The sequence below is a fragment of the Carassius auratus genome, chromosome 20, assembly GCF_003368295.1.
Source record: "Carassius auratus strain Wakin chromosome 20, ASM336829v1, whole genome shotgun sequence".
In the NCBI taxonomy this organism is placed as follows: Eukaryota; Metazoa; Chordata; class Actinopteri; order Cypriniformes; family Cyprinidae; genus Carassius; species Carassius auratus.
Window position 1 is genome coordinate 26,707,186 of NC_039262.1, and position 21,723 is coordinate 26,728,908.

The 21,723-nt window shown below is 44.4% G+C and overlaps 1 protein-coding gene across 13 annotated transcripts in view; it reads right to left on the reverse strand.

Annotated features, from left to right (window-relative positions):
- ptprk (protein tyrosine phosphatase receptor type K) overlaps positions 1-21,723 on the reverse strand; it is a 175,351-nt gene that overhangs the window by 31,487 nt on the left and 122,141 nt on the right. For all 13 annotated transcript variants that reach the window (XM_026194988.1, XM_026194989.1, XM_026194987.1 and 10 more), the window contains 6 exons: positions 7,534-7,833; positions 5,216-5,325; positions 4,799-5,000; positions 3,236-3,341; positions 913-1,186; positions 495-531 (listed from right to left, as the gene is read on the reverse strand). In XM_026194988.1, coding sequence (XP_026050773.1) covers positions 495-531; positions 913-1,186; positions 3,236-3,341; positions 4,799-5,000; positions 5,216-5,325; positions 7,534-7,833 — 1,029 coding nt within the window. The remainder of the gene's footprint in view (positions 1-494; positions 532-912; positions 1,187-3,235; positions 3,342-4,798; positions 5,001-5,215; positions 5,326-7,533; positions 7,834-21,723) is intronic.

A 21,723-nucleotide genomic window follows, 5' to 3' on the forward strand; every position in this document is an offset into this window, starting at 1 on the left:
TGCCGGACTCTAAAATCTGCCAATTTAATATGCACAAATACATGCAATCCATTCCACTTGTACCAAGGCAAAATGGCACCAATGCAAAAGCTTGCATTTATTGCACATATAAAAATCACATAATGAGCCTTTTACATAGCAGTATATTTTAGTGTATATATTTGGAGATGTTTATAAATGTGATGCAGTAACTGATCATATGTAAGTATGATGAATATGTACACACATCTGAACAGAATAGGCAGTTGTGAGCAGGCTGGTCAAGCTTTGGTCTGTCTATCTGTATTATCAGATATTGTCCCACTGCAGATACTAAAATAGCTTTTCTATAACTCTGCTAAAAGCTCAGAGCACACATCACTTATCACCGCCAGACTTCAGATGACAGAACTGAACCTGCTCTTACATTATAACATCAGAGACAGAGAGAGATTCGAAGGAGACCGACTGGAGAAATGAATGGTCGATGCATGCTCTCAATCTGAAGGGCTTACCTTTAAAAGCCAGTTTCAAACACTGCGTTTTACTTTCCTGAAACACAAACAACAACAGTTTAAGAGAATTCTCAAAACTCTAGTAACAGCAGAGCAGAACCACATCAACACATTGAGCAGAATGACTGCAGAAGCTTGACTTGTAATGCATGTTGTCATTTTGAAACACTATAGTCAAACCACTAGAAGGTCATATTTTCATATTTTTTGAGTATTTGTCACAGGTGTGACTGACCTTGTGATCTGTTTAACAGTCATACCATCACATGCATTCCAGAAGAAAGCACAATGCACTGATAAAAGCGCCTGAAGCCACAGAAACACACAGCTCAAGGACAGAACAGATCAAACTGTGATTCTGTCACACACTCTCAGTCACCGCGAGAGATGTGTGTGTGCTTATTTGTCATCTGCTGACCTTCTCCACGCTGCTGACCGCCTGAAAGTAGATGTTGTAGTTTTTGCGGGGCGCGAGGGGGGCGTTCCAGTATCCGTGGTACGTCTTGTTGTCTCCCACAGTAAACGGCAGCGGTTCTGGGAGATTCCTGGGCGGGAGCTCCGCTGCAAAGTAATACGGCAGCCCGGCGCTGGCCGCGTTCTGATAGGACACCGGCTCACGGTAACACTCCCCACCAATGACCTCCCGCCGCACACGGTGTGGGTTGATCTCCCTCACAACGATCTGATAGGCGCTGGTGATGACAGACAGAACATCACATGTTAGACATTTGATTTCATGATCTAAATTATATATATACATATACACACACACACACACACACACGTACATAGTTATTTTTATATAAAAATAAAGAAGCAAATTACAAGCCATAAAGCCTTAAGACAAATAAAATAGATTTTAATTAAATAGCCTAATAAATAAACTTGTTTTTCCAATACATTAGGTTTAACATGTAGGCCTATATATTTATTTAACATCTTTTTTTGTTTACCATTAATAAGATAGATAGGTATTTAATTAGGCTACTGTCCCTTTAAGACCAAATGAATGTAATATACTGACACATATCCTGTTTTCACCTTTTTAGGTTCACTTAAGTCAAAACGGACTGTATTTGCGTGAGATACTGCACACGATGGACATTTTGACAGCTTTGAGTGTATTTGACAATTAAGGCACAAGGAGAACTGACCGCAGAACTGCGATTGCACAGATGTGCGGCCGACAGAGCGTTTCAGCGTGATTCCGCTTCACTTACTGCATGTTAATTGATAACGAATTGTGATTGGATGGTCATTTTGTTCAACTACAAGCTTAGTTACCTCTGATTAGGCTGTTCTTGGGTGACAGAACACTTCTACTACTCGTTCTGATCAACCACTCCAAAAGAAATGTTGCATTTTTTTATAAAATAAGTCAGGTTATTAAAAATAGAGCCGAAACACAGGACTGTCCCAGGAAAAACGAGCATCTGGTCACCCTTATTACGGAGCCCCGCACATGACATGCAAGAAAAAATAAATAAATTGTGCGCACACAATTTACTAATTTGTTCCCTCAATGTACTAAAACGTGCACACGATTTACTATTACGTTCCCTCGATTTGCTACATCATGCGCAGTATTTATAAATCAAGTGAACGAAAGAGTAAACTGATGGAATGCAATAGAAACTGTGTGAACGTTTTAATACATCAAGGGACTGTATTAGTAATTCTTGCACACGATTTAGCCCACTATTTTTTTCCCTGCATGTGCGGGGCTCCGTACCCTTACTGTTCACTGAACTTGTATAAATAAGTCTCACATTTGCAATTGTGCAGATTTTTGGGAAAACAGCACTCTGATATCACTAAACTGTATACTATAAATAAAAGACAAAAACTATTAAAAGGTTGTTTTTTTGCCCTCATTTCTTGAATTTTAGGCTGATATAACTGTACTCTAAGAGGCTTTATCATCTAGTCAGTTGTCCTGCATGTTCATCAGCAACTGCACCAGTGTAAGATGATGGACAGGTCTGGATGGAGCCAATATGTTAAACATCTTAATCATTTTAACACATTATTTTACCGTAATCACACCAAATCAACGCATTAAATGGACAGCCACACACACACACACACACACACACACATTATATATATATATATATATATATATATATATATATATATATATATATATATATATATATATATATATATATATTTTTTTTTTTACATAAAAGCATTTTGAAAAGACTGTAGAAATCATTCTAATTAGGATATCTCTGGTAAACTCTAAGTGTGCACTACTGGGCTCATGTGCGTCATATCCCAGTTTCCCTCCACTTTCCCAATGCTGTTTTTCTGCATTTGTTTCTTACTTCACTGAATTTAAACAATAAGCAAATAGGTCTCTCCTCCTCCTCCATCTGAGTGTGGCTGCAGGAATCATTCTGTCACAATGACAGCTGAATTACTGAAAGAGTGTTTTCAAGCCCAGATGTGACACAGAGCCTCAAACCAGTCAAACAGAGAGCAGAGAGAGGAGGAGGAGGAGGAGGAAGAGCCAGGCACGGCTCGGATCAAATAGGGATCTTTGTGCAAGTGTTGAGAGGAATATGGAACAGCTGAAAGAGACAAAGATGGAAGGAGAAAGAGAGAGTGGGGGTTTATGAGCTGAGAGACACAGGAAGTGAGCAGTAATGTCACCAGCAGCGGCTCATTACAGCACAGAGAGGAAGTCGAGTAACGTCTGGAGGATATGAGGAGGCCGAGGAGACACTAACACACACCTGATAGGAGCTCCTTTAGCCTGGGCAGGTTTCAGCAGGACGGTGATGGTGGTGGCCGTCTCGTTCAGGGACGCCTCCGACCCATCGTACTCCTCTAGAGTAGGTGCTACAAAGACAGAGAAAGACTGAAAGTGTCACCATTTTTGCCTTAATGATAATGTGTGCTGGGCAAGCTTCCCTGAATCTGTACTTTGTCGAGATACAAGCTATACACGAGCTAAAGCAGTGGAGCTGCAGTCTGCTAGCCTCCTGCAAAACTGCACAAAAACAATGAGCATCTCAATGTGCTCGACAGTATGAAACTCAGAACACATACATTTACACCATCTCAAACTTTATTTATAGAGCACTTTCAACAAGTGGAACCAAAGTGCTGTACAGAGAAGGACACAAGAGAGAAAAATAAGATTTATAAACTAAAATAAGCAAACTGAACTTGATTGCATCTATAGCAGTGTTTATTTATTATTATTTGTTTTGGGTGACAAATTATGTTATTGATTATTTGTACTATTATATCATTAATTAATGCATTAAATCTGTTATTTTTGTTTGTTCAGCTTTCATCTTAATTTTAGGATTTTTTTTTTGTAGTTTTTATTAGTTTTTTAAGGTCTACTCAGCATAAATGTGTTTTCAAAGATTTATTTTTGGTGATTTTGATTATACATTTATACATTTAACTGATTTTTGATAGTTTTATTTACAAAAAACAACACTCTATGTATTTTTGAACCAGCATACTTAAATGAACATTGCTGGATGGGTCAGACAATCACTAGTATTTAGTACAACTAAGCAAGTAAGTAAATAAATAGATAAATAAAAACAGGAAAACCACCTAATTCCACTCTCTGTGAATAAGCAATACAGAAGTTGATTTGTGGTCCTATTCTTTCTGCTTTCCTCAGCTCTGCATGTTGTGTTATCTCCTCCTACACTTCTCTCACTCTCAACAAATCTGAAGTGATGGATTTCTGAAATGCTAGAAAATCATATTTCCCCTGATCATGCCTGTATTACATCTCAGAGAGGTGAAGTATGCAATAGCGTGAGAAAGCCTGAGGGACGGCTGATGAGGTTACGTTCCTCATCGCTCATTAGCAAAGCACAGAAAAGAGCTTTAACATCCAATTCAGCTGATTGTGCTCAATGCAGCCTGTGATTAAATCAGCTGCAAATTAAATCAGACTAACAAACAAAGGCTTCATTTTCTTTATAAAACATCATGTTTTTACTTGAATTATTTGACCAGAAACCTCAAGAGCGGACTTGAATCGATATCATGATATCACATATCCAAAGTTATTCAAATGCATAGATATTCTTAAACTATATAAACTAATGTGTAAAAGTTAAGGGTCAGTATTTTTTAGGGGGAAAATGAATACTAATGAGCATTGATGCATTAAAAAGATTTTAAAAAATAAACAAAACTGTAATGTTGCAAAATATTTCAATTTCAAATAGAATCATGAAGAAGCACGAGCAAATGCAAAGACTCAGTTGTCTGTCTCCTTCTCCCACACCATCAGATCTGATGAAACATGGGCTCATGCACACCTGATATGTTGGTGGTGACGTTGAGTGTGGTTGGGGGTCCGTATCCCTTGCTGGTACTGGCCCGGATCAGGAACTGGTAGGTGGTTCCTGGATGCAGCTGTGTGAAGTTGTGACGAGACGTGTTCCACGGTAAAGACACCAGAACAGGCGGCCGCAGCAACGGCACTGACGGGTCGAACGAGTGCACGCTACTGTAGCTGATCTGGAGACAGCAAGACACCCAGAAAACAAGACAATGTTGTCAAAACATCAATTTCTCATTCAGATGCATTTTATATGAGACGGTTCCTTTATTTTCAAACTTCTATGTACAAACGGTGCAAGTGAGTGTGTGCTTTTAAAACATTAGCCTTCCGGTTTGCACACAAGCACTCAAACTGACACAGTGGAACTGGAATGAGACACTGGCAGCATTACCTCATACTGGGTTATAATGCCGTTGGGCTCCAGAGGCTCTTTCCAGTGCAGTGAGATCCTATCCTCTGACGGAGTCGCTCTCACAAACTCCTTGGGAACCGGACCAGGCACTACAGCACACACACACACACACACACACACACACACAAGGGGAGAGAAATGAGCACTGAACGAGCACTAAAAGCAAGCAGAACAGGCTTCAGCGAGAAAGTAACATTGGCTTGTGTTATTGAGAGCTTTACCTCAGTGGAAAATCTGCCGTTAGAAACTGATATGTGTTTATGATGATAGCAGTACATGAGCAGAGTGGCTGATGTGCAGCACCAGGGGCGTCACGAGACCCTTTTTACTAGTGTGTGAGCTGAGCCACATAAATCCTTATCTGATTATGAAGAGTACTGTATACAAACCCTGATCATATTTCAGCAATCACGTCATGCAGGTTTTTTTTTTTTAAGCTGTTAGAAGCTTGTGACTCAAAATTGAGTCAATACTGATGTAATCGAAACAATCAGTTTGAAAAAAGGTCTGAACCTGGATATGATTCAGTTTGATTCATTTGAACAGATTCATTTGCAGCGGTTTCTTACACTGTAACAAAAAGGCGATACTTTATAAGACAAAAAAAGCTGGATGATATTTATTTGTAGTAATTATATTATATATTATTTTGTTATAATTTTATTGTAGTAAACAGACCTTGCAGAACGTCAGTGATGAAGCCACTCTTTATTGCTTCTAAATGACCCTATACTGCAGGTTAAGATAATTAATATCCACAAATCCATAACTGGATCAAAAAAATTAAAATAAAAATAAAAATACAAAATAAAAAAAAATAAATATATATATTTTTTTAATTCTGATGTAAAAATGCCTGCTTCTTTGAGTGAAATTAGTTTTGATGACACATATAAATTGTGCCTACATGTGAATTTCTTTGTGTAAGAAATATTAAATGTGGGCACAACATAGAAATCATTCTGTGGGATAAAAAGGCCATCAAAACCACACAAAAGAAATGGGCAGGGACAATGGTTCTCTGGTAGGAGTGTGTCATCTCATCAAAACAAGAAAATGTTATCTTCAAAAGTCATTTGCATATGCACGGATGAAAACAGACAGTGTTCCTGTTAGCGGCGCACACCTAAACCTGGCTTTGCCGGCATTCAGCTCGTGGAGCCGCCTGACGATGTGCATGTCCCAGATGTGTCAAGAAATCCCAGCATCTTACCCACTTACGACTGTCAGCTGCGCTCGAGTTCGATTGCTCAATATACTTCTGCCTTTATCCTTATTTGAATTATCTGCCTCACTCATCTCATCTTCTGAATAAAGAAGTTATATTTATACATCCTTGACATGTCTTGATCTCTTTCTCCATAAGAGAGATGTTACACAAAGAGGCTTTAACTGTCAGTGTAATCATGTACACATTTTTAATGGGCCAATGCTGCACTTGATCTTCTGGATATATGGTCAACACTTCAGCAGACCCGTGTGAGATCTATACTACAGTATATGGACAAAAGTATCGGGACATCCAATGTCATCGTACTCCAGGGAAGGAGAAATGACGTCAGGATGTGGTGAACACTGGATTATTTATGGATGCTCACTGGTTTTGCGATATCTAGATGTTTGTTTTCTCTGCCCCTCCAATCAGTGATCTTGATGGCTCACCTCAGCATGGAGGAAAGCGAGAGAGGGCGAAATGAATTCATGTCAGACTCCCTTATGCCTTAGCGTTTATCATCTGTGAACCGACAGCGTGCTGAGAAACTCAACAAGCCACAACAGAGTCCTGCAATTACAGCACAATCACACGACACAGCAAATAAATCTGAACCAAAGTGGTTCTCAACCCGCCGTCCACTAGTGTGTCGTAAAATAATTTAAAACAAGACAAAGTAAGTAAGATACTTCTTATTTTAAGGTAAGAGAATACATGCAAAACTGTAGTCATATTCCACTCATGACTGTTAGACTACTGGATTCGTGAAATGTTCACCCTATTCACCTGCAGTGTCTCGACCCGTATGTCTCTGAATGACAAGTGTTTAACAGATGACAGAGGTGAAACAATGCATCTGAAACACTGGAATCCTTCGCTGTAATGCGATCTCATGCATAACACAGAGCAGCTATTGGACACAGAGCTCATTTTCAAGAGTAACGCACGCTGTATTCTAAAAATGTGTGAATTCTACAAAAAGCAATTGTTTTAATTTTAGTAGTAATTATTTGACTGAATTATTTGAATCTATGGATACTCATAAGTGATACAGTTAGGGGAAGTGTGTGGTGCACTCTCGTACCATCCTCCTCGGTCTGGATCACGGTCTCGTCGCTCTCTTTGCGTCCCTCTGGGTTGGTGAGGATCATCTTCAGGCTGACGTTGGTGTTGGGCGGCAGGTTGCCCACCACGTGTCGGGGGGCTTTGGGGTCCATCTCCAGGCAGTCGGCTTTGCTCTGGTTGGTTTTGTGGTAGTGGTAGCAGATGGTGACGTTGAAGGTGTGGCAGCGGGTGATGTTGTAGCCCAGCGACTCCCAGTCCACGGCGATGAAGCGCGCCTGCGTCTCTGCGATCTTCAGATTCCTGGGGGTCCGCATGGGTTCTGAGAGAGAAGACGAGAGTTACACTAGCAGACACTATTCACACTCAGCAGGACTGAAACACGTTCACATATCATGTACTTTTCTGATTCACAAATACAACTCGTTGTTAAAATGCAATTCAGATGTTTTCACCCTCCTGGAGGCAAATAAAAGACACATTCATTTATTTAGAATTGTTTCACAATTGCTTGCAATATTAGCTCATCTCACTCCACTTTTTGTTATGACTTTTATGATTTTTTTCAGCATCTCTGAAATCTGAACGCCAGTTGTGGACATTCCATGGCATTTTATGCAGATATCAAACAGAAGTTTTAATTGCACCCAAACCATTAAAACGATCTAAATTCATTTCAAAGATTACGTAAACGAGTCATTCATGTTCACGTTTTCACCTTTCATTTTTGAACTCAAAGTCTTAGATCACAATATCATAACTAAATCTTCCTGTGAAGCACCTTCTCTCTGCTTACTCTAGTAAAACAGTTATGTATTTAAAATATATTTATTTTAAATATAGTTCAAATCTATTAAGGTATTTACTAACGTATCGCTCAAGACTGATATAAAAATTACAATTTAACTTTATTTGAAGCACTAGATTGTGCACAATGTACAATTTAATAATATTAAGCCTAAATGTGTTTTAATGTCACTATTGATGAGGATTTTATGATCTTTGAATAATATCGGTCTTTAAATGCAACATATGTAACGTGCAAATGAAGTATACTTACAATTGTTTCACTTTAGCACAATCAAATATGCATCAGTATATCTTTATCAGAATTAATCAGAATTAAAATGATAATTTACACTCAATACTTTATTATTGCATACTGTTTAAAAATGTATTACAGTACCAAGGTGCTGATAATTGCCACTATTTGCAATAATTAGTATAAATAGCAGAAAATCCTTCTATTTTAACAGTGTGAATAGCATCCATTAATATTTGCCCTCAGGGTAAACAGAATATCACTAAGAAAATATGCTATTTAAACGTAGTGTAAATAGCCACTGCCTTATTATTTTACTAGGATATGTTTGCAGGTTTTCTTCAATCATTTAGTTACTCTTAAATGCCAACCGATGAATGTCCAAATACAAGAAAAGATGGGACACTATTTCAGTGAAAAGCGAGAGTGAACTGGTCCGAGCGGTGCGAGAGAGACGGGAAGGGTTGTGAAAGCAAATGAGGCACCTGTGGACCAGATAAAGGCCTTCATTCACACACACACACACACACACACACACACATACACAGATGCAGACATTTGAAGCATCTCTAAACTAGCCAATACATCAGTGAGAGAGGTTTCTTATAATGCCTCCCCATAATGCATCAGTACATTACACCGAGATGGCTTGTAATTACTGTAACGGAGTACTTCACCAATGCCAAACACTTCATCAGTGTGATTACTGCACACACACACACACAATGCATCATGCAACACACATGCAAATGAACTGCAGAGTGTTTTCTCTATTGGTGGTTGGCTATGAGATGTAGCAGATTGTTGGTTATATATGCTTTGACCCTAACATTAATGTTTGACTTAACCTTAACTCTAACTAAACTGAAACCTTTGTGTACCGTCATAAATCAGCAAACCTCTCAATAAAGTCCAGCTTCTCTTTGACCTGAGAGTCAGGCAGGACTGAGCTGAAGTGTGTGAGGTCAAAACACTCAATCTAGTATTGAGCTGTTGTTACACACTGAAGAACACACACACGGGACCACTAAAGCTTTTCTGTCACAGTCACTATACATTTTGCTTAAAATAAAAACAGATGACATAACACTGAGCACAGAAGAAGGCAGTTTACACCAATGTCTGCTGCTGTGCCCCTTGTCTCAACTCTGAGATTATAATGCATATTTGTGTTTTGCACTACATTGAAAAAAAAAAAAAAATTCTGAACATAACAACTGAAATTCTCTAGCTAGAAATGTTTGCATCCACATGTTTGTGAAGACTTTCTACTTTGTATTCATATTTATTCACAGTTTATTTCCTAGTTTCAAAGCAGCTTTACAGAAAGTCATATTGTACTTGCTACACGACTATTCATCAAATCAATAATTAACATAACATCAAATACTGATATCAGTGTACATTTTAGATTCAAATATTTCACATATTACATTACTACATTATGATACACATTTAATTATTTAATAAAACTGTAAACAATTATATATGAGTATATACTATACAAGGACAGAACAGCATGTAGTGATACAACAGATGCAGAAATGAGTTGAAATGCTCAACTGCGTTGTGGAGCTGACCAGTAATAATACACACATGAATGACACTGTTGACCAATCACAGTCAACTGTATTAGAAAGCCATGAAAACATGTAAAACAATGTAAGTAGGCATCAAATGAAAGCCAGTGGCAGGTGAGAGAACATGATGCAAGAAGAGAAAACTCTGGGGAAGAACAGAAGTAAAAAGCCAGATCAGCGGGTGGTGTGTGAGCCAAGCCACAGTGAAACGGAGAAAGGAAGTCCACACACACACTCTAGGTACATGTAGTGCGGCCTGGGAGGTGGAGCGTTGCACACACACACACACACACACACACACACACACACAAACGCACACACACAAACGCACACACACACGCTAGCTCAGGAGGATCTGTGCATGTAGTCTAATTAAAATGAGACACTCTGAATACAGATGAGGAACTTGTTAACACAGAACAGTGACTGGCTGTTCACTCTGAGCTTATTAATAACAAAGCCTTTCCCATCATCCCTTTGGGTGACACTTTCTCTCTGACTCATGATTGTCATGAATCTTCAGGAAAGTAAAGAAAACAAAACTTTGGCCTGACAAGAAAAAGTATGCAAAAGTGGTTTCTGTTCTGTTCTTATAGCTGGTGGACTGTCAGCTTGAGGAAGACCAGCATCATTAGGAAGATTTAGTGTCAATGTCCAAAAGCAAGAACCCAAGATGTGCATCTACATTAAAAACCAAACAAATACAAACACAGGAGTCCCAAGACGAGCTTTCAAAGCTTTAACTTCCTTTCATTTAACTCTCTCAACAACAGCTCATCAAAGCACAGCGTTGAGAAGCCATGTCAAACAAAAGTGTTTTTATGTGACGTGTTTCTAACATTCTTCCTAAATATTCTGGGGTACATTTGCCCTTCTAATTTTACTAGTTGCTTGTCTCCTATTGTTGTATTTAGTGATGCAATAACCTGATGCAAAAGCTTGTGCTTTCTGTTTTGAGCACAATTATCAACTGCATTTGATTTAATGTTCACACATTAGTTTGGGGACCAAATCTCATTACTCAAATGATCTTTGCCTCAATAAACTCTTAATTTGCTGCTTATTAATAGTTAGTAAGGTAGTTGTTAAATTTAGGTATGGAGTGGATTAAGGGATCTAAAAATATGGTCATGCAGAAAAAGGCATTGATATTTGCATTATAAGTACTAATAAACAGACAATATGCTAATAATATGCATGCTAATAAGCTAAAAGTAAGAATTGGTCACTAAACTAAAGAGTTATCAGTAATTTATTCCAAAATCAATAGGTTCATCAGCGAAAGAATGTGACATCTCTTCACTTAAAGGACATAAACAGAGAGCCCACCCTTGAAGAAGCGCTGCTGTCATAGTTAGGGTTAGGTACTGTTCACATTTTAACCGGTACGGTACGGTACCGGTATCAATATCGATACCTGTATTTCTGTACCTGTTGGGTGTCGGTACCCAATTGGTACACTGTTTGTGTTTTTATTTTTCACATTTATTTTACATAAAAAAATTGAAAATTAAACCCTTTTATTTTTTGCCAAACAAACTGAGGTTTACTGTTTAAATTGTGTGAATATTCCTTTTTTTTTAATAGTCTTATAATTGTATAATTTTTTTCTACAATTAAGAGATTAATCTGGTTGTAATATTTACTTTTATCATTTAATTGTTTTATTTAAATTTTATAGAAAATGTAATATTTAAAGACATACATTATGCTGTACAAAAGTAATACAGGAGTAATATATTTCTGTATCATGTTAAACTGTACTTTTATTTTGACAGGTTACCATGAAGTTTCTGTGTGTATACAGAAGGATATTGTAATGCTAGTTTACTCAAATGAAATGGTAAAATTCTCGTGAAGTGACTCTCACAGCAGCTCTGGAGATTAGGTTTTTGTGTTCATGCTGTCATACGCAGAGGCCTAAAAACACTGAGCGTAACGCGTGCTTCAGTATTTGTGTAGTAAATAAACCCACGTTTCCACCATTCATACATACAGAGGCAAGTGGAACATGCAGGATTAATATTTAAACCGTCATTTTTGTATTTTAATATTCACAGACACTAGTTCATATCGCAATCTGAATTAAGTGGCAGACCAGCTTTTAATTTCTTCTTCCAAAATTGACGAATTGATGAAGTAAATTATGTTTTTATGATTAAACTCCACAATCTCGTCTGCGTTTTCGCAGAAACCATATGGCCCTAGAAATGTAACCACCATTCAGAACATTTTGGCTTGCCCTGTGTGTTGTTTGAACGAGTTCCAGTGGTGACATCACGTCACAGGGTCTCTCTTTCTCTTTCTCTGTAGCATATGCGGCCAGATGCGTTCTCAGGTACCAAAAGTTAACCATGATAGATGTAACGTGAATCGGTACTCGGTAGTACCGATGCAATTCGGTTGGTACCCTTAAAAATACAGAGTGCGGTACCCAACCCTAGTAATAGTCTTGAAAATTGTTGAAGAGGTCTTATTAAGCTTTGAGAGCTGTAGGTGGGATGAATAAAAAAAAAGATCAGCCTCTATAACCCGCACGCTAAAAAGTCTGGAAACTCTTTGGATTGTGTTTTATGTCAGGCTTCTGGCATCTGAATGTGAGAAGGAGACAGGCAGCCAGACAGAAAAGTCTCCCCGAGGTTTTCATTTGGAGCTGTGCCACCGGTGACCCTGCAGGATGACAAAACATTTGTCAGGACTTACTTACGCCGGCCCCTCATTGCCACCGCCACAGAGCGGAGGTCAGACGCAATAGAGGAAGAGAGCGGCGGGAGACACCTGTTGACCTCTCCACTCTCCCTCACACATCTAATAACAGCCCTCATGCTCTCATTCTCTCCACGCCGCTCACCTCCCTCGCAGCCAACACGCTTATTCACAAATAATGGATGAAAACACATTCAGAGAGAAAGGAGGAACCAGAAATGTAATAAAGCTAAAGATGCGTCTCTAGAGCCAATTCCGTTCAAAACAAGTCATTATGTAAGTGTCAGTCATGGCAGGGAGGGTTTGTACGTCTCGTCTGAAACGTATCACATCCTTCTCTGCTGAATCACAGACACTTAGAAAACAAAACACAGAGAAAGCAATCACACACACACACAGTATCCAAACGGCGCTCATTAAAACCCACTCATTATTCTCCAATCGTCTGCTAATTCTGATGCTTGTTTTATTGTATTTTTTTTCTTCTGGCTGCTCTGCTGATCTTTTCTGATGATTAATCTGATGTATGTATCTACAGCTGCGATTGTATTAGATGAAGACAAACACTCTCCAATCGATCGGCCGCTCGCACAAGCACCGATCCTGATGTTTATTCTATTAAATGTGATTTTTGATCAGGATTACAGCAGCGTACACTGTACACAGAGAATCAGAGGCTGCAGCGGTCTGATGTCACGCTAAGAGGTAGTTTATTTCATGGATTTGCTTTCATTATTTCTGCAGTAAATTCAACCCCACAGTGTTTGAGATATAACAGGAATCTTGTGGTAATGTCTACTTTTTATATTTACATTTTTAAGTAAAATGCTGAAAGATGAAAGACGCTTTATCTCATTTGATTATTTCTACTTTTATTTGGAAAAGATCAGATTGTCTGACATCATGATTAGTCTGCCATTTAATGTACTGTAGTTCCCTATCTGTCGGTCACTACGAGTTATGTCGACCGACAAATGGGGTCTCACTTGGGAGGCCAATCATCTCTGATTTTAAGAGAAAACGCCAATGAAATTGGCAAGTGGATTAACACACCTGAGCCACTCCCCGTGCCAGCGGGTATAAATAGGGCGACAGGTGCATCCACTCATTAGATTTTTGCTTCGGAGCCGAGTAGTCGATGAAGAAGATCGCTACAAAGCCATTCATCTTTGTTTTTGGTAGAGCTGTTCCTGGTCGGTGTGACGGCGCGTTACAGTGGTGTCCCTGCGAGCGGCGATTCCCCTGGGCGCTTCGGCTAAAAGAGACAGTTCTCTAAAAGAGCAAATCACGGACGATTCGCGTCTTTTTCAAGATGCCGTTTCGTCCGTGTCCTTCTGGATGCGGTCGTTTCCTGTCCTCGGTTGACGGTCACGAGCGTTGTCTGCAGTGTCTGGGCGTCCAACACGCTGAGGCTGCGCTCGTGGATGATTCATGCGTCTACTGTGGGCGTATGAACATGGCAGCGCTGCGATCGCGTCTCTCACTCCTCAAGGGGAGTGCAGCAGACCCCTCTGTCGCCACCCGTCCCGGTCTCTCTGGCTCGAGCAGAGGGCCGCCGGCTGGCGCTCTGGGAGATCTGAGGATCACAGTGAGAGCTTCTCCGCCGGGCCACGCCCCACGGACCTCTCACTCCTCACGCAGCGACTGTCCCGTGCAGCTGCCGATTGATTCTGCTGGGCCGTCTCACAGCGGTCCCAGCGTGTCTTTCGGTGCGCCGCCCGAGGACCAGATGTCGATTGCTGCATCGGGGGATGGGTTATCGACCTCTGAGGATGAAGGTTCGGCGGGGCTGCCCCCCTCGGGTGTTGTCGCTACTGCCGAATCGGACTTGGAGTTGTCGGCCATGCTTGCCCGGGCAGCCGTGAGTATCGGACTGGAGGTGACTACACCGCCCAGTCCCGAGCCCTCACGGCTGGATGATTGGTTTCTCGGCGCGGGACGCGGCTCACAACCTCGTTCTGCTCCGGTGCCTTTCTTCCCGGAGGTGCATGAAGAGGTGACGAAGTCGTGGACGGCCCCTTTCACGGCCAGAAGCCGCTCTTCTCCCTCTTCCATCCTCACCACCCTCGATGGCGGGGCAGCCAGGGGGTACGTAGAGGTTCCCCAGGTGGAGAGGGCGGTTGCGGTGCACTTGTGCCCACAAAACGCCGCCACTTGGAGGAATCGTCCGCGCCTCCCGTCCAAGGCCTGTAAGCTGACGGCCGCACTCGCTGCCAAGGCTTACAGTGCTGCGGGCCAAGCTGCCTCTGCCCTGCATGCCATGGCTATCCTGCAGGTACACCAAGCCAAGGCACTCAAAACCATGCACGAGGGTGGTACCGACCCGGGGTTGATGCAGGAGCTGCGCACGGCGACCGACTTCGCCTTACGGGCAACGAAGGTCACGGCGCGGTCCCTCGGGAAGGCGATGTCCACGCTGGTGGTCCAGGAGCGGCATCTCTGGCTGAACCTGGCTGAGATGAGGGACTTGGACAAAGCGCGCTTTCTCGACGCCCCCATCTCCCAGGCAGGCCTGTTCGGCGACACTGTCGAGGACTTTGCCCAGCAGTTCTCGGCGGTACAGAAGCAGACTGAGGCCATTCAGCCTGCTCGTCGCCGTGGGCGCCCCCCTGCGTCCTCTACGCCAGCTCCGCCCCGTGCTGAGAGTTCTTCGAGGCCGGCGCGTCGAGCCCCGCGCAGGAGAGCGGCGCCCCCCGTGTCACTCCCGGCTGCGAAGTCCTCCAGGAAGTCGACCAAGCGGCCCTGACACGGGCGACTCGGAGATGCGGAGAACTGCTCTTCAGGAGATGGCGAAGACAGCGCCACTCCTTCCCCCGGAGGAGGGCCGGGCGGAGAATCCTCAGTTTCTGTTTTGTTCTGTTCCGCCACTGGCCGGACGGCCAGTGGTACCCACATTTTCAATAAAAGAGCAAATTCTCCTTCCTCCGAGTTGCAAGGCTCGTGGCTTGACAATGAGCGACGCACAGCTTCCTCACTCTCACCCACGACGCCCCCTTTCGCCAGCGGCCAAGAGGTCGCGGTTCGGAGACGCAACGCCTCTCCACGCGTCTCTGGCCAGTTCCTCCGGGAACACGAGGAGTGTGGTTGCGATGACCCAGGACGCTGTGCCTTCTGGGCCTTGCGGCACGACTCCCCATCGCTGCACCACTGCGGGTATGTCGACTGTCCCTTTGGTGCCACTTGTACGGTATCTGGGAGCGTGGCTTGCGCTGCCCAACCCGTCACGCTGGCTCATCCGGACGGTTCGACTCGGCTATGCGATTCAATTCGCCCGGCGACCCCCCAAGTTCAATGGCGTGCTCGAGACTTCGGTGGCAGTCCAGGACGCCCCTGTCTTGCGCGAGGAGATTGCTGTCCTCCTGGCGAAGGATGCAATCGAGCCGGTCCCTCCAGCCGAGATGAGGACGGGGTTTTACAGCCCTTACTTCATCGTGCCCAAGAAGAGCGGTGGCCTTCGACCTATCCTGGATCTGCGAGTCTTGAATCGGGCCCTACACAAGCTCCCGTTCAGGATGTTGACGCAGAAACGCATTATCAAATGCGTCCAGCCCCAGGACTGGTTTGCAGCGATCGACCTGAAAGACGCGTACTTTCATGTCTCTATCCTCCCTCGTCACAGACCGTTCCTGCGCTTTGCTTTCGAGGGTCAGGCATGGCAGTACAAGGTCCTCCCCTTCGGGCTCTCCCTGTCCCCCCGTGTCTTCACGAAGGTCGCGGAGGGCGCCCTTGCCCCACTTTGGGAAGTGGGCATCAGGATCCTCAACTATCTCGACGACTGGCTCATTATGGCCCGGTCCCGAGAAGAGTTGTGCGATCACAGGGACTTCGTGCTTCGGCACCTCAGTCAGTTGGGGCTTCAGGTCAACCGAGAGAAGAGCAAGCTCTCCCCTGTGCAGAGAATCTCTTATCTCGGTATGGAGTTAGACTCGGTGAGTATGACGGCACGTCTCACCAGCGAACGTGCCCACTCAGTGCTGAACTGCCTGAGTTCCTTCAGAGGCAGGACAGTGGTACCACTGAAACACTTTCAGAGGCTCCTGGGGCATATGGCATCCGCAGCCGCAGTCACGCCGCTCGGATTGCTTCATATGAGACCACTTCAGCACTGGTTACACTCCCGAGTCCCGAGATGGGCATGGCGCCGCGGTACACATCGTGTCACCATCACACCGATGTGTCGCCGCCTATTCAGTCCTTGGTCGGACCTTGCCTTTCTACGGGCCGGTGTGCCCTTGGAACAAGTGTCCCGGCACGTTGTTGTCACAACAGATGCCTCCAACTCGGGCTGGGGCGCGACATGCAACGGGCAGGCAGCCTCAGGGTCCTGGACAGGACCTCGACTGCTTTGGCACATCAACTGCCTGGAGTTGCTGGCAGTGCATCTAGCTTTGCGACGGTTTCGTCCGCTAGTGCTGGACAAGCACGTGTTGGTCCGCACGGACAACACTGCGGCTGTTTCGTACATCAACCGACAAGGCGGGTTACGATCACGCCGCATGTCTCAACTCGCCCGTCATCTCCTCCTCTGGAGTCAGACGTGGCTCAAGTCGCTGCGCGCTGTCCACATCCCGGGGGAGCTCAATCGTGCAGCCGACGCGCTCTCACGACAGCTCACTTTCCCCGGGGAATGGCGACTCCATCCCCAGACGGTCCAGCTGATCTGGAGTCGATTCGGGGAAGCTCAGGTAGATCTGTTTGCTTCCCCCGAGTCCTCCCATTGCCATCTGTACTATTCCCTGTCCCAGGCCCCCCTGGGCACAGATGCACTGGCACACAGCTGGCCTCGGGCTTTACGCAAGTATGCGTTTCCCCCAGTGAGCCTGCTCGCACAGACACTGTGCAAGGTCAGGGAGGACGAGGAACAGGTCCTGTTGGTTGCGCCTTACTGGCCCACCCGGACCTGGTTTTCGGAACTCATGCTCCTCGTGACAGCCCCTCCCTGGCGCATCCCCCTGAGGAGAGACCTTCTCTCTCAGGGGCTTGGCACCATTTGGCACCCGCGTCCAGATCTCTGGAACCTCCACGTGTGGCTTCTAGACGGGACGCGGCAGACCTAAGTGATCTGCCCCCAGCAGTGGTAGACACTATCACTCAGGCTAGAGCCCCTTCTACGAGGCAGGCCTATGCTCTGAAGTGGAGTCTGTTCACGAATTGGTGTTCTTCTCACCGAGAAGACCCCCGGAGATGCCCGGTCAGAGTCGTGCTTTCTTTCCTGCAAGAGAGGCTGGAGCGTGGGCTGTCACCCTCCACCCTGAAGGTGTATGTGGCTGCCATTGCAGCCCATCACGATGCAGTGGACGGCCGGTCCCTGGGGAGGCATGACCTGATCGTTAGGTTCCTGAGGGGTGCCAGAAGGTTACATCCTCCTAGGACACCCCTGATTCCCTCCTGGGACCTCTCTATTGTCCTGGCAGGACTTCAGAGGGGTCCCTTTGAGCCGCTGGATTCAGTCGAGCTAAAGTTCCTGTCTCTCAAGACAGCGCTCCTGATCGCGCTCACTTCCATCAAGAGGGTCGGGGACCTCCAAGCATTTTCGGTAAGTGAAGAGTGCCTTGTGTTCGGGCCGGCCTACTCTCACGTTGTCCTGAGACCCCGGCCTGGATACGTGCCCAAGGTTCCCACTACCCCCTTTCGAGACCAGGTGGTGGACCTGCAAGCGCTGCCCCTGGAGGAGGCAGATCCAGCCTTGTCGTTGCTGTGTCCCGTAAGAGCGCTGCGCATATACGTGGACCGCACCCAGAGCTTCAGAAGCTCTGAGCAGCTCCTGGTCTGCTTTGGAGGTCAGCAGAAGGGGAAGGCTGTCTCTAAGCAGAGGTTGGCCCACTGGATAGTGGACGCCATTGCCTTGGCTTACCATTCCCAAGGCGAGCCGTGCCCCCTGGGGGTGAGGGCCCACTCCACACGGAGTGTGGCCTCCTCCTATGCGTTGGCGCACGGCGCCTCTCTGGCAGACATTTGTCGAGCTGCGGGCTGGGCGACACCTAACACCTTTGCGAGGTTTTACAACCTCCGTGTAGAGCCAGTTTCCTCCCGTGTGTTGGGTAACAGGTAATTGGCGGGAAGGGCTGGCTGGGTGTCTCGCTTGCTGCGCCATTCCCCCTAACACGGGGATGTGAGCGCCTTCTTCTCCCAGTAGAGTTCCCCGGTTGGCGTACCCTGGTCGAGCATCCTCCAGCACCCTCGGCGTCAGACTTGGCGGAGCAGTCTGTCGCCAGGCCCAGTACTGGCGTTAGCATGCCCGGAGCCGGTCAGCCCCTGTACTGGGCTAGGTGTCCATATGGCTGGGTTCCCTACGGGTAATCCCATATGTGTATTCTTCCACGGTAAGGTTTCCCTCTTGGCAAACCCGTGTCTTCCCTTGACAGATCGCTCTGTCAGTCTCTTCTGGCAGCCGTTCCATCCCTACTCCAAGGTAGGACCTGCCTCAGAGACCCTTTCCATATGTAGTACTGCCCCCTGGGTCAGTCCATATCGGTATATCCACATGTCACCTCCCTACGGGTAGGATGTGGTCTCCGTAGCGACCTTTCCTAAAGGCTCGCTTCCCCATTGTCTTGCCAGCTGAAAGAACAAATAGGGAAGATTTGAAGCAATCTTTCTCTGAAGGTTGAAATCCCTTCCATTTACTTTATGTGGGCGGAACAGCAGCATGGCCTTCTCCAGCAGCGATGTACTCACCCTTTGGCCCCTTCGGTACCAAGGTCAGTGAATTTGCGCTGGGGCTTTGGGAAGGTTACGACCTTACGCGTAGCTTTTGTGGCACGCCAAGGCTTGTCAACAATTGCAGCGCCTCAGGGTTGTGACAAGGTTCAGGTTATGGCGTTTTCCATAGGACCCCATTTGTCGGTCGACATAACTCGTAGTGACCGACAGATAGGGAACGTCTCGGTTACGTACGTAACCCTCGTTCCCTGATGGAGGGAACGGAGACGTTATGTCCCCATGCCACAACCTTGAACCATTCGCTGTTGCCGGGACACGTTCTCGGCTCCTCAGCGTAAAACCTAATGAGTGGATGCACCTGTCGCCCTATTTATACCCGCTGGCACGGGGAGTGGCTCAGGTGTGTTAATCCACTTGCCAATTTCATTGGCGTTTTCTCTTAAAATCAGAGATGATTGGCCTCCCAAGTGAGACCCCATTTGTCGGTCGACATAACGTCTCCGTTCCCTCCATCAGGGAACGAGGGTTACGTACGTAACCGAGACGTTCTCATTACAACTGTTCATAATTGTCTTAGATTTGATCTGATGTTTTATATCTGCCATCAGATATAGCTGCAAATGCATTCCAGAATGTAAATCAGAAGTTTTTATACAACTATTTTTAACTATTTTAGTGTTGGGCAAGTTCTTTTTAAAATTAATTAATTGCTAGCTACTGATTGCATCTTCAACAGTGTAATTAGATTACTGTACTAAATGCTCTCTCTAAGAAGGACTACATTACTAATTACTAGGGATGTAACAATTAAGTGCGAGCCGGTTGAAAATCGATTCAAATATGTAATGCTAAACAAATCACAATTCAATTACGAGTAGGAGTTTATATGAATGTGTGTTTGAGGGGAACTTTAAGTTATAAACTAAAAGTTTAGATGGTATTTTTTTTAATCTAATTTTGTTATAAAAAAAACGTGAATCGAATCGAATCGTGAGTTGAGCAAATCGTTACACCCCTACTAATCACTACTTTCTATAGCCCATGTTAACCTCATACCAGCTTAACAATACAAGGATAGATATAAAACTGTTCTCTTAATTCTTTCAAATAAATATTACATTACATTAAACAAGCATTTTAACATTAACATGATGTTAAATCCTCTATTATTTTATAAAGAATTGTCTATAGTCTTTATAGTACTTAATGTAACTCCTTAATGCAAATACATCACTAACTGTAATTGAATTACAAAAAGATGAATCCCTTACTTTATTTTTCAAGGGAAAAGTAATTCAATTACAGCAGTTGAGTACTTCACAGTGCATTACACCCAACACTGATGTCAATTTCTAAATTACAGCCAATCAGTGATCTGCCGCACATTCACACTCTTAAAACGTTCAAAATGGAGGAGAAGAAAGCATCTCGCGGCTCTTAGAAAGCTCTCTGTGGTGAACGTTTACAATTGTGGATCTTTTAAACAGGAGAGGGCGGGACAATGCGCCTGTCGCCATGGCGATAAGGAGATGTCACTCACTGTCGAGTAAAACCCACGAGAGGAAATTTATATGCATCCAATTCACACCCACGACCAGTGATCAATTCAGCATGGCTGGAGAAAGTGTGAATTTAAGTGGCGAGCTGAAGGCTGATAGATCCCTGACATCCTCCATCAGTTTAAATGTCAAGCAAGCAATAAAATGTAGTGGTGAACAGCAATGAATTGCTCTGATTTGGCACGGCCCATCAAACCCAGAACCACACACACTCTCGCACACACAGATAACATTTTTCCTGCCAACAATTACCAGCCTCCCTCTTCCCGTCTCTCTGAGCCGGGATCAATACGAGTGGAGAGCTGCATTAAGTTGCTAGATTAAAGCATTACTTCTCTGTAATAAAGCTTTATTGATCAGCCACTCCATGATCAAATCCGAGCACACTTCCCTCAGACACGTCCACACCTCACACCGCCCGCGTCCGTCGGCCGGGACCTCGCAGGACGTATCGGTGCTTGTGGATGCTGTCTCAAAGCACACACTTCCTGTAAATAGCAAGCTGTGTCAATATGGAGGAATTTTCAGAATTTATTTTCCAAAGGTGTTTCCTCTGCATTTTGAATAAAGCATTGTATTGTATTTTAGGGTAAAAAGAGAAAATTACTTGTACCTTTTGCATTTTTTTTTTTTTTCGTAGCCTTACACCTTCCTCAAATTAG